This window comes from Chiloscyllium plagiosum, chromosome 1, assembly GCF_004010195.1.
Source record: "Chiloscyllium plagiosum isolate BGI_BamShark_2017 chromosome 1, ASM401019v2, whole genome shotgun sequence".
Taxonomy (NCBI): domain Eukaryota; kingdom Metazoa; phylum Chordata; class Chondrichthyes; order Orectolobiformes; family Hemiscylliidae; genus Chiloscyllium; species Chiloscyllium plagiosum.
The window spans coordinates 16,083,001-16,099,485 of record NC_057710.1 but is presented as its reverse complement, the minus strand read 5'-3'; the positions used below and the strand labels follow the sequence as shown (position 1 = coordinate 16,099,485).

The 16,485-nt window shown below is 44.4% G+C and overlaps 1 protein-coding gene across 1 annotated transcript in view; it reads right to left on the bottom strand.

Annotated features, from left to right (window-relative positions):
* Window positions 1–6,318: 6,318 nt before the first annotated feature.
* The window catches only part of LOC122560818 (transcription factor COE3-like), a 228,795-nt gene continuing 218,628 nt past the window's right edge, over window positions 6,319–16,485 (bottom strand). The window contains exon 7 of the mRNA XM_043712331.1: window positions 6,319–6,418. Coding sequence (XP_043568266.1) covers window positions 6,319–6,418 — 100 coding nt within the window. The remainder of the gene's footprint in view (window positions 6,419–16,485) is intronic.

Genomic DNA, 16,485 nt, shown 5'->3' with positions numbered 1-16,485 from the left:
AGTGAGTAACTCACCTCCCATCACCCCAAAGGTTGACCATCATCGTCAAGGCACAAGTCAGGAGTGTGATGGAATACTCCCCATTTGTCTGGATGCAGGAAGCTCCAACAACGTTCAAGAAGTTGACACCATCCAGGACAAAGCAGCCCGCTTGATTGGCACCATATCCACAGGCATCCCCTTCCTCCACCATCAAAATACTCAGTAGCAGCAGTGTGTACTGTCTACAAGACGCACTGCAGAAATTCACCAAAGATCCTCAGATAGCACCTTCCAAACCCAGGACCACTCTTCTTTACTCATTCACAGGATGAGGGCATCACTGGGTAGGCCAGCATTTATTGCCCAGAGGGCAGTTAAGAGTCAACCACATTGCTGGGGGTCTTGAGTCACATGTAGGCCAGACCATGTAAGGATGGAAGTTTCCTTCCCTAAAGGGCATTAGTGGACCAGATGGGCTTTTCTGCCAATTGACAATAGATTCATGGTCATTATGCGACACTTAATTCCAGATTTTGTTCTTATTAAATTAAGATTCGCAGGATTCGACCCTGCATCCCCAGAACATTATCGGGGTCTTTAGATTAATAACCTAGCAATAATACCACTAGACCTTCGTCTCCTCTTATACTTCCACCTAGAAACATAAGGACAGCAGATAGATGGGAACACCATGTCTTGCGAGTTCTTTTCCAAACCACTCACCATCCTGTCTTGGAAATATATCGCCATTCCTTCAGTGTGACTGGATCAAAATCTTGGTATTCCCTTCCTAAGGACAGTGTGGGTCAAGCTACAGCACACAGATTGTAGCAGTTCAAGAAGTCAGCTCATGAAGGGAAACTAAGGATGGGCAATAAATGCTGACAAGCCAGCGATGCCCACATCCCACAAGTGAATGAACAGAATGCATTTGCATTACTGGAGATGCAACAAGGATTCACTAAATTGCTTGCTGGGTTGACAGGTTCCTCCAATCAGGATGGATTGAGTAGAATGTGCTTATTCACTTGGATTTAGAGGGAACTCACTGAAAGGTATAGGATTATTTGAGAGTGTGTCGGGGTCCATGTTGAGAGCCTATTTCCCTGCTGGAGTGGAAAAGAGAACTCTGGCCAAAGGGCCAGTAAAATTAAAATGATCAAAATCATTAAATTTATGAGAGTGATTTTCAGGGTAAACATCAAGAAAAGGGAGAACAAGACTTAGAGGCCATAAATCGAAGACAGCTACTAATAAATGCAATAGGGAATAAAGACCAAAACGCTGTGCCTAACGAGTGGCTGTCATTTGGAACTTACTACCACATGGAACTGAACAGCAGAGAAATATTTTCGGGTGATCTAGTTAACAACATAAGAGAAAAATAAATGGAATGGTATGGACATGTGAAAAACATTAATATTATTGGTTTATTCATTCAAAGGATGCCGGCATCACAAGCATCACTGACAGTATCTGCTGTCCTTTCCCAGAACATTTGAGAGTTAACCCCATTGCTGTAGGTGTGGAGTCATATGGAGGCCAGACCAGGTAAGGACAGCAGTTTCCTTCCCTCAAGGGCATTAGTGAATCAGATGTTTTTTTTCCCCCAACAATTGGCAATGGATTGATGGTTATCATTAGACTCTTAATTCCAGGTTTGTACTGAATTTAATTTCCACGAAATGCCATGGTGAGATTTAACCCAGAGAAAGTGAGGACCGCAGATGCTGGAGATCAGAGTCCAGAGTGTGGTGCTGGAAAAACCATACCAGGTCAGGCAGCATCCATGGTGCAGAAGAGCATGAGAATGGTGGGATTTAAACCCAGGCCCCCGGGACATTACCTAGGTCTCTGGATTAAGAGTCCAGTGATAATACCAGTAGAGTATTGCCTTCCCCCACATGTAGACCAGACTAATTAAGGACAGTAGATTTCCTTTCCCAACTTGTGAACTAAAAAGATCAACAACAGGCTAGCTTTTCATTGCAATTTTTCTTTTGAATATTGAATTCCAATTTCACTACCTGCTACAGTGGGAAAGCACAATCTTCAGCTCTCCAGACTGTTAGCTTGGAGATCCAGTGCACTAACCCAGTGCAATTAGCACAATGTCACCACCTTTCTCCCATGCCTGAGCATGGTTAGACAGGCCTTAGATACATTTCCAAGATGTGAACTCTAATCTCTGGAATTCCTCCCAATCTCTTTCTCAGGGAAGGAATTGTCTCGTTACACCTTTTTCCTCCCTCACCAATGCTCCTTAAAACCTAGCTGTTACATCAAATATGGTATCTGCACGTTCTCCTCCAAGCCACATGCCGACATTTGAACTATGTCGCCGTTCCTTCAGTGTTTCTGGGTCAAAATCCTTCTCAAGGACAAATAGAGATGGGCAATAAATGGCCAATGATGCTCACAGAACATGAAGGGAAAAAGAAACAAGCTCTTAATCTTCAGCATTAATATCTCCATGTCACTGTCAACTGCTTTACTATGATGCTCCTGTGAAGGACCTTAGACTATTTTATCCTGTTAAATCCATCACATAAACATGACAAATGCAAGCTGTTGTGATTGTGATTGCATTTCTTCAATCTCAGTAACAAGTTTGGTAACCTCTTTATAAGGTTCACCATTTAATGTTTAATTACTTAAGCACTTTCAAGTTGTTTGATATCATCTCACAGTTCTGGATATTTGTTGAGATATTTGCCTTTGGTCACCGAAAAGCTGACTTATGTCAGAAAGCTAAAGCTACCATAGTCCTACCAGACCATAGAGCTGCTCTCTCATTACAGAGAGACGACTGGTGGTGGTTTAACCTGAGGTTATTCATACCTCAGGCGAGGGAAAACATTGAGAAGGAGAGTCCTTCATGATAGCTTCAGCTGGTTCATAAACCAGCCATCTAGCCAACCAAGCTAACCAACAAATGTCTATTCACAACAATAAAGAACAGCACACATATTCAGAGAATCATATGGAACCAAATTACTTTCCTCATCTTTTCAAAAGAAAGCTTCCTGGTGTATTCTTGGCTGTAGTGCTTGGGGTGTAGGGATATCTACATTGTTGTTGGGAGGGACCTCCAGGTTTTCAACCTAGTGAGATGGACTTGTGCCTGGAGGTGTTCCCTTGTATCTGCTGAGCTTGTCCTTTGAGATGAAAATGGTCACATATTTGGAAGGTCTTGTCCAAGGAGCCTTGGTGAGTTACTTCAGTGCATCTTGTAATTGGTAGCTACTGCTGCTACTGAGCAATAGTGGTGGAGGGATTAAATATTGAAGGTGGTGGATGGGGTGTCAATCAACATATGTCCTGAATGATATCAGGAGTCTTGAGTGTTCTTGGACTCATTAAAGCAAGTGGAAAGTGTTCCATCAATCTGTTTTCTTATGCTTTGTAGGTGGTGGACAGGAACTGGGAAGTCAAGAGGTGAGTTACTCATTAATCTCCTAATCTCTGAATTGCTCTTGTCGACACAGTATTTACATGGTTGATCCTGTTCAGTTTCTGGTCTTTAGTAACCGCCAGGAAGTTGATATTGGGAATGCAGTGATGGTAATTAAACATCAACGCCAATGGATTGATTCTGTCTTGTTGGCATGGTAATTGCCTGGCAACTGGGTAGTGTAAATGTTGCTTGAACCTTGTCAGCCCAAGTTTGGCTATTGTCCAGATCTTGCAACATAGACTGATTGAGGATCTGAGAAATTGTGAATAGTGACAAATACGGTGCAACCATTAGTGGACATCCCCACTTCTGACCTTGTGATGGACGAAAGGTCATTGACGAAGCTGAAGATGGTTGGGCCTTGGATCCTACCCTGAGTAACTTCTGCAGAGATGTCCTGACCTCTAACAACCACAACCTCTTCCTGTGTGCCAGAAATGACTCCAACAGTAAGGAGTCATTCCCCCAATTCCCAATGATTCCAGTTTTTCTAGGGGTCCCTGTTATCCACATGGTTGATTGCAGCCTTGATGTCACTCTCACCTCCCCTCTGGAATTCAGCTCTTTTGTCCATGTTTGAACCAAGGCTATAATGAGGTCAGGAGCTGAGTGGCCCTGATGGAACTCAAACTGGGCGTCACTGAGCAGGTTATTGCTGAGCAGGTGCTGCTTCAACAGCACTGTTGAAGACAACGTCCATCACTTTTCTGATGATCGAGAGTAGACTGATGGGGTGGTAATTGGCTGGGTTGGATTTATCCTGCTTTTTAATGTACAGGACTTAAGTGGGCAATTTTACACATGGATGCTATAGTTATAGCTGGACAGGAACAGCTTGGCTAGGGGCATGGCCAGTCATACAGTACTAATGACAGCGTATTATTAGTTCCCATAGCCTGTGCAGCATCCAGCGCTTTTAAGCTCTGCTTGATATTACATGAAGTGAATCGAATTGGCTGAAGACTGGCATCTGTGATGCTGGGGACCTCTCAAAGTGACTGAGATGGATCATCCACTTACCACTTCTCACAGAAGATTGCTGCTCCTCTATCATTGAGGACTCTCCCCCTCCGGTATGTTAACTGTCTACCACTACTCACAACTGAACATATTAGGACTGCAGAGCTTAGACCTCTTAGTCATGGATAGCATAGCTATGTCTTATCACATGCTGCTGATTTTGTTTGTCACAAAAGTAGGTAATTTAGTGTTGCTCCTAACATACCTTCCTGTACTCTCCATTGAATGTTTCATATTTGGAGATGCCAGTGTTGGACTGGGGTGGACAAAGTTAAAAATCACTCAACACCAGGTTATAGTCCAACAGGTTTAATTGGAAGCACTAGCTTTCAGAGTGCCTTCATCAGGTGGATAACCACCTGATGACTGCCAGCTAGTCTCAGGCACTGAACAAGTCTGGATTCATTCAGTGACATGGCTACCTGGATTAACCCACTACATTTGCCCTGACACCATCCTTGCTAAATGCAGTTGCTATCAAATGACTCTCTTACAATTGGGTGAAACAAATCATCGACAGATTCTGCAGAACATGTCTCCTCATCTTTTCCCTTCATCAAAGTCAGAAGTCACACGACACCAGGTTATAGTCCAACAGATTTATTTTAAATCACAAGCTTTTGGAGCACTGCCCCTTTGTCAGATGAAGTGACTTTCAACACTGCCAACAGCAGCACTGCCACATCATGTTTCCCTTCATCAGCCGCACAGGAACTGCCCACTACTGCACAGTCTGGTGGGCTTGGTATTTACTCCTTCCAGCATCTGCTAATTCTGGATTGCTGCCCCTTATGGGGTTTTCGAATCCTGCTTGAACTAACATATTGAAATACGTAGACCACCGTGATATTTGGTCAATGAGTTGCCCTATTTTTGGGTTTTCTCCTGTGTTTACCAACAATTGGTCATGCCATAACTTCTCCAACGTGAATTGACTTTAACGCAATTGAAGAGTTTAGACCATCATTTGTAGAACGCAAACTTTCTTTATCTGTAGTGACCATAATGTGATTCCAGCCCCATTCGTTTTCAGTGTAGAATGAGCAGCTCCTTCCCCAGTTCAGCTATCAATGCTCAGGTCTTATGATAATTCATGAATTCACTATTTTAGTACAACATAAACAGGTTCCCCATTTCCTCATGACAACAAATTCACCACTGTAGGTCAATTCTTGAACGCAAGCATTAAAGTCTTCTGTCCAATGCATATCCTATGTATTGGTTCTGGACAGAATCACAGGATTGAGGGCAGCACCTTCAACCATGGTTCGAGTCCGACAGCATGGAGCAGGCCCTTGAGCCCAAATTGGTCCATGCTGTAATGGTCAAGTAAGGGCAAACAAAGAAGGTGTTGCCCTCTTCTTGAACTGCCTTTTCCCAACCTGGTTTACAGACAGTGAGCTTTAGTATCACCTCCTTCATTCTGTGCACGAAATATCTCCAACTTGAAGCACGTGCCAAACCAGCTTCGGTAGCCTCTCACTCATGGATTCACGTCCAGCTCCACAACCACATGCACACAATCCCAGGTTGAAATCAGAGCGCGGTGCTCACAGAGATTTCACTGCTGCTGTTGCTACCTTTTACATGCTAAACCCCCTCCGGGTGCTGTGAAAGACATCAGCAAAGGACCTCTCCTCTGAATTTTGAGGGGCCATTTATCCCTCAATCAACAGCATGAAAAAAAAGCTCTGTTTGTGCGAGAGTTCACCAGGTATCAACTGGTGGCCAATTTACAACAGCGACTGCCCATGGATGCTGTGGGGTGGTCGTGAGGTCAATTGGCTTTTCCTTCTTCCCAGCACCTCCCTGTTCACTCTTAATCCTCAGCAAACACAGATCAACTCCATAAAAACAAATTAACAATCAACTTCTACCTGAAACCGTCGCATGTCTCGTGGATTCCCAGCATTTTTCAAACAGTTTTGATTGCACTTGAGGAAGAATTTTAAGAAGAATCTGCAGAAATGAAAGAAAATTACTGTCAGCAGAATAAAACAAAGAACCGCACATGCTGGAAATCTGAAACAGAAACAGAAATTGCTGACTCTTCGTCAGAACTCTGATGGCAAAAACAAAATGATGGTCAAAATTAGATGTTAGAGACTTGGGTCACGTTCAGATTTTACATATTGCCAAGCCAAATACGATTGATACTTCAGGATGTAAATATATTGGAGGAGATTCAAAGAAGACTTACAGACTAATATCTGCAATGTACACAGAGCATGCTGGATAAGTTCTGAAGAAGTCATAGAACATAGAAAACATAGAAAAATACAGTGCAGTACAGGCCCTTTGGCCCTCGATGTTGCGCTGGTCCAAGCCCACCTAACCTACACTAGCCCAATATCCTCCATATGCCTATCCAATGCCAGTTTAAATGCCCATAAAGAGGGAGAGTCCACCACTGCTACTGGCAGGGCATTCCATGAACTCATGACTCGCTGAGTAAAGACGGACTCATATCGGAGTCATATGACGGAGTCATATCAGACTCAAAACATTAACTTTCCACAGAGTTTCTGCAGCATCTTTTGTGTCTGTTTCAAATTTCCAGCATCCATAGTATTTTCTCTTTATTGAAATAACTGCAATGAAGATTGTCTATTGAGCAAAGGTTGGACAATCCAGTAATCTTGTATTCCCTGGCACTTAGCAGACACACAGTGGCTCAGTGGTTAGCACTGCTGCCTCACAGCACCAGGGACCCAGGTTTGATTCCAGTTTCGGGTGACTCTCTGTGTAGAGTTTGCACATTCTCCCCATGTCTGTGTGGGTTTTCTTTGGCTTCTCTGATTTCCTCCCACAGACTAAAGGTGTGCAGGTTAGGTTGACTGGCTAGGCTAAATTGTGGGGAGAAAGTGAGGACTGCAGATGCTGGAGATCAAAGTTAAGAGTGTGGTGCTGGAAAAGTACAGCCAGTCAGGCACATCTGAGGAGCAGGAGAATCGACATTTCCAGCATAAGCCCTTCATCAGGAATGAAGAGTTTATGTTTGAAACATCGATTCTCCTGCTCCTCGGATGCTGCCTGACTAGCTGTGCTTTTCCGAACCACACTCCGCGGCTATGCTAAATTGCTCATAGTATCCAGCGAAGTGTAGTCTAAGTTAAGTAGACATGGGAAATACAGGGATATGGGGGATGGGTCTGGGGGGGATGCTCTTTGGTATGGGCTGACTGCCTTGCTTCCATACTGCAGGCATTGTATGCTTCTAGGATGTGACTCAAATAAAGACACATAAAATCCTGATGGGGTTTGGCTCATTCTTATTGGAGAATCAAGAATGAGGGGCCATGGTTTAAAAATCAATTGTTGCATCATTAAAAGAGAAATAAAATTATGTTTTCTCACTCGTGTTTGGAACTCTCTTCCTGAAAAGGGCCTTGAATATTTTTAAAGCAGTGGCAGACACGTTCTTTTTGAGTAATAGGTTGAAGGCATTATCGGGGTAGACAGGAAGGCGAATTTGAGATTACAATCTGATTTTATTGACTGTAGGAGCAGGCTCAAGGGGCTGGGTGGTGCACACTAAGTGTAGCAGCATGCGAATTAAACTTTTACTGAGCGGTCTTCCTCCGTGGTAATTGACCATTTCCCACCACTTTGCCATTTTTATACTTTGAGGAGAAATAAGGTCCTAATTACCCACACGACCGGTTGCCTGACAGGAAAGGCTGCCCTCAATCTTTCCCTAGCCAGACTGAATCTGACAATTCCCTCCTGATTATCCCTTCCAGTCCCTGGCTCATCACCTCCGCACCCCTCACTCCCTGCAGCCTCCAGGCTCTCCCTCAGGGAACAACAACATTCCACCTTAAAGAAAGCAATGTAGCATCCTGTCACATGTGAGAGGCACGAGAGAGGGGAGAGAAGTTGCAAAGAATGAACAGATTGAATTACACAGCAAGCTTGGAAGAGAAGGTTTAGAGGAGATTTCATCGATATGTTCAAAATCCACCTTCTCCCCATGCCAGCCAACAGCTTTTCCCTATCACCTTTGACACACTTTTAGAGTCGAGAGTGTGGTGCTGGAAAAGCACAGCCAGTCAGGCAGCATCCAAGGAGCAGGAGAATCAACATTCTGAGCATAAGCTCTTCGTCAGGAATTTGACTCTTTAAGTCTGCTCCACTACTCATTATGATCATAGCTACTCATTAACCTTAATAGTGAGTTCCCAGTTATCCCCCCATACCCTTCAGCCCTAAGTTATGTCTGTAATTGTTATGAAGTTGAAGGTACCTTTAAGAGAAAGTGAATGCTGTTTTGCACTAAGAGCTTACAAGCACCTGTCATATGACTAGCTAGCAGTCTCAGAGTGTACTGGAAAATTGAACATATGTCACATTTGGCTGTGAAATAGACTTCTGAGTTGTTTTGACAACAATTCAAATCTAACCAATCAGTCTAAATTATGTGTTGCTGGAAAAGCGCAGCAAGCCAGGCAGCATCCAAGGAGCAGGAGAATCGACGTTTCGGGCATGAGCCCTTCTTCAGGAACCCCTTCTTCGGGCTCATGCCCGAAACGTCGATTCTCCTGCTCCTTGGATGCTGCCTGACCTGCTGCGCTTTTCCAGCAACACATTATCAGCTCTGATCTACAGCATCTGCAGTCCTCACTTTCTCCTCCAATCTAAATTATGTGCCAGGATACTAAAGCTTAATTGAGTTTGAATTTATTGTTCTTGCCAATCTCGAACCAATGAGATGATCCAATGTTAGGAGTATAAAGAAGCAGATATTTTGAAAGTTTGACAGAGAGACCAACTGCCATCAACAGAGTAACTGCCAGCAAAACACTCTCTATTAAAGGTACCCTTTTCATATGAAACATCTTTGCGGTAAAAGACAGAAGACGACCCAGGGAGATCTCAACAGAACGAAGGCCACTGGAGACGACAGCTGCTATGTGGCTTTGAAATTAAGTCGATGTAATTTTAATATGGGTTGTTATGGGAACAGTATATTGTTATAGAGTTGGAGGTAGATAACAAGCAGTTAAGAGAAGGGAGGCTTAGAGTTGTAAATAGTTGTTTAATGTTCACTTTTAGTGTTAAAGAATAAATTGCTATTTTTTTCTTTAATTAGAAGAATTTGGGAGTTCTCTGTCCCTCATACTTTTAACAGATTACGAGGCAAGGTAAGCTCTTCTGGGTGTTTCAGTTAATTAGCAGTAGGTTCACTGCCATGACGTACCCGATAACAATCGTGCTCCACATTTCTCTCTCACCTGCACCTAAGTGCATTACGCTTTCCAACCTCACCCTAACCCCTGCCTTTATCGGTATCCCAGTTTTGTTACAATCTGTAACCATCCCAATGAGACCATCTGACACCTGACACAGAATGTAGACCTTTAACCCCACCCTCTCAGTTTAGGTGTTCATTCGGCAACACAGTAAACTCAGCTCAATCTCCAGGACCCTAGCTTTCAGAGGTCCAACCACAAGTTTTACATCTTTGACTCATACAGCAACACCCTCACCAAACCCTGCAACATGACCACCGCAAGCTTAGAACAATTCCCTCCTCTGCACCCCATTGCATCTTCTCCTTCCCTCCATGCCTCACATCCTGCCTGAAACAGCTTCCCTCTCTCTTTCAGTTCAGGCCTGCCCTATAGCCTTTCGACTGATCATGGCCAAACTCAATCATGGCCTGATAACACATTCCCCTGTGAGGAAACTGCAGTGGCCTCAGCAACACACTGACACACAGTTATACATCTTCAGGCAGATATTCCCTGCTTATATATAACTGGAAAGCTGTTAAATCTGGTGGGACGGCCAGAAAATAAGATATCACGAGATGCTAACATAAGCAACGGTGGCATAGTAGTAATATCAATGGGTTAGTAATCCAGAAACCTGGCTAACATTCTGGGAACATGGGCTTGAATTTCACCAGGGCAGGCAGCGAAATTAAAATTTGATTTGCTGCATAAGATCTCGTCGCATAATGACCATGTAAGCACTGTCTATTGTCCCAAAAACCCATCTGGTTCACCAATGTCATTCAGTGAAAGAAATCTACCATCCTTATCTGGTCTGGCCTATTTGTGACTCCAGACCCACAGCAATGTGGTTGAGTTTTACCTGCCCTCTGGGCAATTCATACTGGGCAATAAATGCTAGTCTAGCCAACAACAACCATGCTCCATAAGTGAACTTTTAAACATGCCATTGGAAGCTTGATTTGCTTGCAAAGTTCTGACAGTGTAATATCTAGCTTCATCCTGCCACAGGGAACTTGCTGTTGGTTTTCAGCAGAACTGCGCTCTTCTACCAACCAAGTTTCCAATGTTTGAGATCAACGATTCTTCATCAGAGACAAAAATAGAAATTGCTGGAAAAGCTCAACAGCATCTGTGGAGAGAACGCAGAGTTAACGTTTCAGGCCGAGTGTCCCTTCCTTCAGAACTCCTTAATCAGACATTGTCCTGCAAGGGTCATGTGTGTTTATCTCTGCAAACGGCCTTCTGACCTGCAGAGCATTTTCCAATTTTGGTTCATGCATGTGGAACTAGCATGGGTGAAATCAGCTGGAGGGATGTTTAACAGAGAAACATTCAAACGTCATTCGAGGAGAACAATTAAAGAAAGTGATGTAAATGAGGAATGGCGTTTATATGATACCAGCCTGTTTTTTTGTTTTGTTTGAAAATGTGCAAATTGTCAGGCCATTGTATTTTTCTGCATCTTACCTCATCTCAGAGCTCAATGTTCTCTCATCATTTGGAATTTACTCTCAGTGGTGAGAGGCTGCAGAGCTCTGAGGTGCAAATGGGTCTGATGTGATTTGATCTGATTGATTATTGTCACATGTACTAGGTTGAGCGAAAGGTTTTGTTTTTCATGCAGTACACACAGATCATACCATATGAAGCTCGTCGGGGAACAGAACAGAGTGTGGAATACAAAATCAGAAGTGGCTGGAAAAGCTCAGCAGGTCTGGCAGCGTGTGTGAAGAGAAATCAGAGTTAATGTTTCAAGTCCAGTGACCGTTCCTCAGAACGTCTGAGCAAGGGTCACGTGACCCGAAACGTTAACTCTGATTTCTCTTCACACACACTGCCAGACCTGCTGAGCTTTTCCAGCCACCTCTGGTTTTGTTTCTGATTTACAGCATGTGCAGTTCTTTCAGGTTTTATTGAGGAATACAAAGTTATGGCTGCAGAAAGTGCACAAGAAGTAAGATCGACATGAGATTTAAAATTTGAGAGGTCCATTCAAAAGTCTAATAGCAGCAGGGGAAGTAGCTGTTCTTGAACCTGTTGGTGCATGTGTTTAAGCTTTTGTATGTCCTGTCTGACGGAAGAGGTTGGAAGAGATTATAACCGGGGTGGGAGGGGTTTTTGATGTTGGCTGCCTTCCTGATGCAGCGAGAAGTGTAGATAGATGGAAGTTGAGATTAAGAATTCCTGATGAAGGGCTTATGCCTGAAACATTGATTCTCCTGCTCTTCAGATGCTGCCTGGCCTGCTGTGCGTTTCCAGCACCACACTCTGGACTCAGCATCTGCTGTTCTCACTTTCGCCTCAATGGATTGCGTGATGGACCAGGCGGTGTTCACATGGATCTTGTGTGCAAATTGCAAAAGGCTTCTAGGCTGGTACAACAAGTAATTGGGAAAGCTAATATTATCATTTATCGTGAGGGTAATTGACTACAAAGGTAGGGCTCATGCCCGAAACGTCGATTCTCCTGTTCCTTGGATGCTGTCTGACCTGCTGCGCTTTTCCAGCAACACATTTTCAGCTCTGATCTCCAGCATCTGCAGTCCTCACTTTCTCTACAAAGGTAGGGAGGCTTACTTCAATCGTACAGGGCATTGTTGACACTGCAATTGGAGTACTGACGCAGTATTATTTTAGAAAGTGTGTGAATACATTGGAGACCATTCAAAGAAGGTATACCAGATCAGTACCTGTATGGGTGGGTTATTTTATGAGGAAAGATTGGGCAGGCTAGCCTTTTATTGACTGGAGTTCAGAAGAGTTAGAGGGAACTTAATTGAAACATAAAAAGCCCTGTAAGTGTGGAGAGGATGTTTCCTTTTTAAGGCGAATTGAAATCGTTTAAAAATCAGATGTCATCTGTTCAAAATAGCTGAAAGTAAAACCCAAAGGACTGTAGATGCTGGAAAAGAGAAACAAAACAGAAGTTGCTGGAAAAACTCTCTAAGTCTGGCAGCATCATTGGAGAGAAAGCAGAATTAAGTTAGAACAGTTCTGTGGAAGGGTCACTGGACCTGAAACATTAATTCTGCTTTCTCTCCACAGATGCTGCTGGACCTATTGAGCTTTTTCAGGGGGTACGAAGGGGCAACACAAGCAGTTCTAAACAAAGTCCAGCGTCAGTGTGACCTGCAGTTACATGGTGTTAATCTTTTAACGCATATTGAGAGAGTAATTAGCAAAGTACAAACTTGCATAGTTAAAGCAATGGAGCAGGAGAAATACACTGACTGGATTCCTCTTCAGAAAGTCAAATGGACTCAATGGGCTGAATGGCCTCCTTCTCAACCATAACTCTAGTAATCCATGCTGTGCCACTGCTGTACATAATATGGAATATGTCGTGATACAAGCATAATTCTCCCATGCTATATAACACAGTGTTACTGAGTAGAATAGTTTGTACGTATTATATAACTCACTGGGTACTGACGGGACAGTTTGCAAGGCTTCTAGCATGGAATCCTATTTGAGTATCTTTGGGTCAATGGCAGAATTTATACATCATTCAGCGTAACCTCTCAACTCACAATTCTATCTCAATTCTATCCCAGCGTTCTATCTCAATCCCCTCTTGGACATTATGGGTCCAGCTGCATTATTCACTGGGGAGCTGTCACAGATCATGTCACATCTAAAACATCCATTAAAGCATTAACCAGACCGAGAGGTGTTCAGATTCTGATTGGTAAAATTGGTCAGATCGTAAATGAAAATCCATTCCCAGTCCCAGCTTCAATTAGCCACTGGGCAAAGAGTCAAAGCTGGAGGCATTTAAAAAAAAAGAATGCAATGAGGAAAATCTTCCCTCAAACAGAGACTGGTTACAGATAATTTTAGGAGAAAGTGAGGAACGTTTCAGAGAACACCTCTGGGACAACCGGACCAACCAACCCAACCACCCCGTGGCTGAACACTTCAACTCCCCCTCCCACTCCACCAAGGACATGCAGGTCCTTGGACTCCTCCATCGCCAGATCATAGCAACATGACGCCTGGAGGAAGAGCGCCTCATCTTCCGCCGAGGAACCCTCCAACCACAAGGGATGAACTCAGATTTCTCCAGTTTCCTCATTTCCCCTCACCCCACCTTGTTTCAGTCCCAACCCTCGAACTCAGCACCACCTTCCTAACCTGCAATCTTCTTCCTGACCTCTCCGCCCCCACCCCCACTCTGGCCTATCACCCTCACCTTAACCTCCTTCCACCTATCGCATTTCCAATGCCCCTCCCCCAAGTCCCTCCTCCCTACCTTTTATCTTAGCCTGCTTGGCACACTTTCCTCATTCCTGAAGAAGGGCTCATGCCCGAAACGTTGATTCTCCTGCTCCTTCGATGCTGCCTGACCTGCTGCGCTTTTCCAGCAACACATCTTCAGTACAGATAATTTTAGTCAAGCTGCTCAGAGGTACTTTGACACACGCACAGTGATTGAATCTTTCTGTCGGTATGACTTGGATCCCTCAATGTTCCAGTGGTTGTAACTCCTTCTCCTCCATGACTTCCCCCTCCCTACTCCCCACACTTGTCTCCTGACCGTGGGGCTTCTTAATCAGGGTCTCATGGAGAGGTTCGTCACCATATCCCATCATTTGTGTCCCTCCCTCTGTCTCTCATCGATTGTCAGCTGGTCTGACCCCGCCAGTAGCTCAGCTAATGCCTTTTATTGCTCTCAGGTTTCAGTAATGAGGATCATTCTGTGCAGGAACATAATCCGCCAGCATCAGAGAAAGTGAAGGAGTATGGGTGAGGGCCAATTGGATTTAACCCTTTGAGTGCCATGCATCTTGATTTACAATGTTCAGCATTGTGTTAACATGCCTCTCAGGGCTGACAATCCCCGAGGGTATCTGGAATTTAAAGATTAATCTCCATGACACTGTTACAAGGCTTTGCCAGTAGAGTGGCTGTGAGTCACATATTCAACTGGCTCACTCATCGAAGAGTGTGGTGCTGGAATAGTGCAGCCGGTGAGGCAGCATCCGAGGAGCAAGAGAATTGACATTTCAAGCCTCAGGAATGAGGCTTGTGGCCCAAGGGAGCTGAGAGATAAATGGGAGGGGGTGGGGAGTGGGGCTGGAGGAAGGTAGCTGGGAATGTGATAGGTAGATGGAGGTGGGGCTGAAGGTGATAGGTCAGAGAGGAGGGTGACGCTGATAGGTGGGAAGGAAGATGGGCAGGTAGGACAGTTCAAGAGGGCGGTGCGGAGTTGGAAGGTTGGATCTGGGATAAGGTGGGGGGAGGGGAAGTGATGAAAATGGTGAAATCCACATTGTGCCCTTGACCATGACCTCACCTTGCATCACCAAACGGTCATCTCCCAGAACATCCACAACCTCATCACCTCTGGAGATCTCCCATCCACAGCCTCCTCATAGTCTGGGAACCTTACACTGCCCGGTTCTACCTCTTACCCAAAATTCACAAGCCTAACTGCCATGGTTGACCCATCATCTGGGCCTGCTCCTGCCCCACCGAACTTATCTCCGCATACCTCAACACCGTCCTGTCCTCCTTGGTCCAGGATGTCCACACATACGTTTAGCACACCACCTATGCCCTTCACCTCCTCCATGACTTTCGTTACCCCGGCCCCCAACGCCTCATCTTCACCATGGACTTCCAGTCCCTGTACACATTCATCAGCCACGACGAAGGCCTCCGAGCCCTCCATTTCTTCCTTTCACACCGACCCAATCAGTGCCCTTTCCACTGCCATACTCACCCATTTGATTGGCTGAACTGATCCTCGCATTCAACAGTTTCTCCTTCAAATCCTCCCACTTCCTCCAGACGAAAGGGATATCCATGGGCCCCTCCATGGATCCCAGCTATGCTTGCCTCTTCATCGGGTACATGGAACAGTCCATCTTCCGCAGCTACACTGGCACTATTCCGCACCTTTTCCTCTGCTACATCAATGACTGTATTAGTGCCACCCTTTGCTCCCACGAGGAGGTTGAACAGTTCACCAACTTCACTAACACCACACTCTCGTTTCCAATCACTATGCCTGCACATCATCTTTTTCACAATCTGGACATTGCTGGTGGGCCAGTATAATTGCTGATTATTGGCAACTCAGAAATAATAATAGGGAATCAATTATTTGCCAGCAAAATTATCCTTCAAGTTAACCGCATGAACCCATTTGGAACTGAGTGTGCTCTGTTATTTTAGGAAACTTGCACTTGTATGTAGTCATAGTCATAGAGTCATATAACAGGGAAACAGACCCTTCTGTCCAACCAGTCCATGCTAAACATAAACCCCAAACTAAACTCGTCCCACCCTCCTGTGCCTGGCCCATATCCCTCCAAACCTTTCCTATTCATCTATCTATCCAAATGTCTTTAAAACATTGGCATCATACCCACATCCATCACTTTCTCAGAAAGTCCATCCACACCCGCTGAGTAAAAAAAATTGCCCTTCATGTCTTTTAAAATCTCTCTCTCCCCTCACCTTAAAAATGTGCCTGCAAGAGTTGAAATCCCCTATCCTCAGGAAACGATAACTATTATTAACTCTATCTGTACCTCCCATTATTTTAAAACCCTCTATAAGGTTGCCTCTCAACCTCTTTGCTCCAATGAGAAAAGTCCCAGACTATCCAGCCTTTCTTTATAACTCAAACGTTCCATACTCGGCAACGCCTGGTAAATCTCTTCTGGACCCTCTCCAGCTTAATAACATCCTTCTGATTTTGAGTTTAATCTTTTCTTTTGATGTCTATGTGCTCCGAGAGACCTATGAGTGAGTTAGTTTCAAATACTCCAAACACTC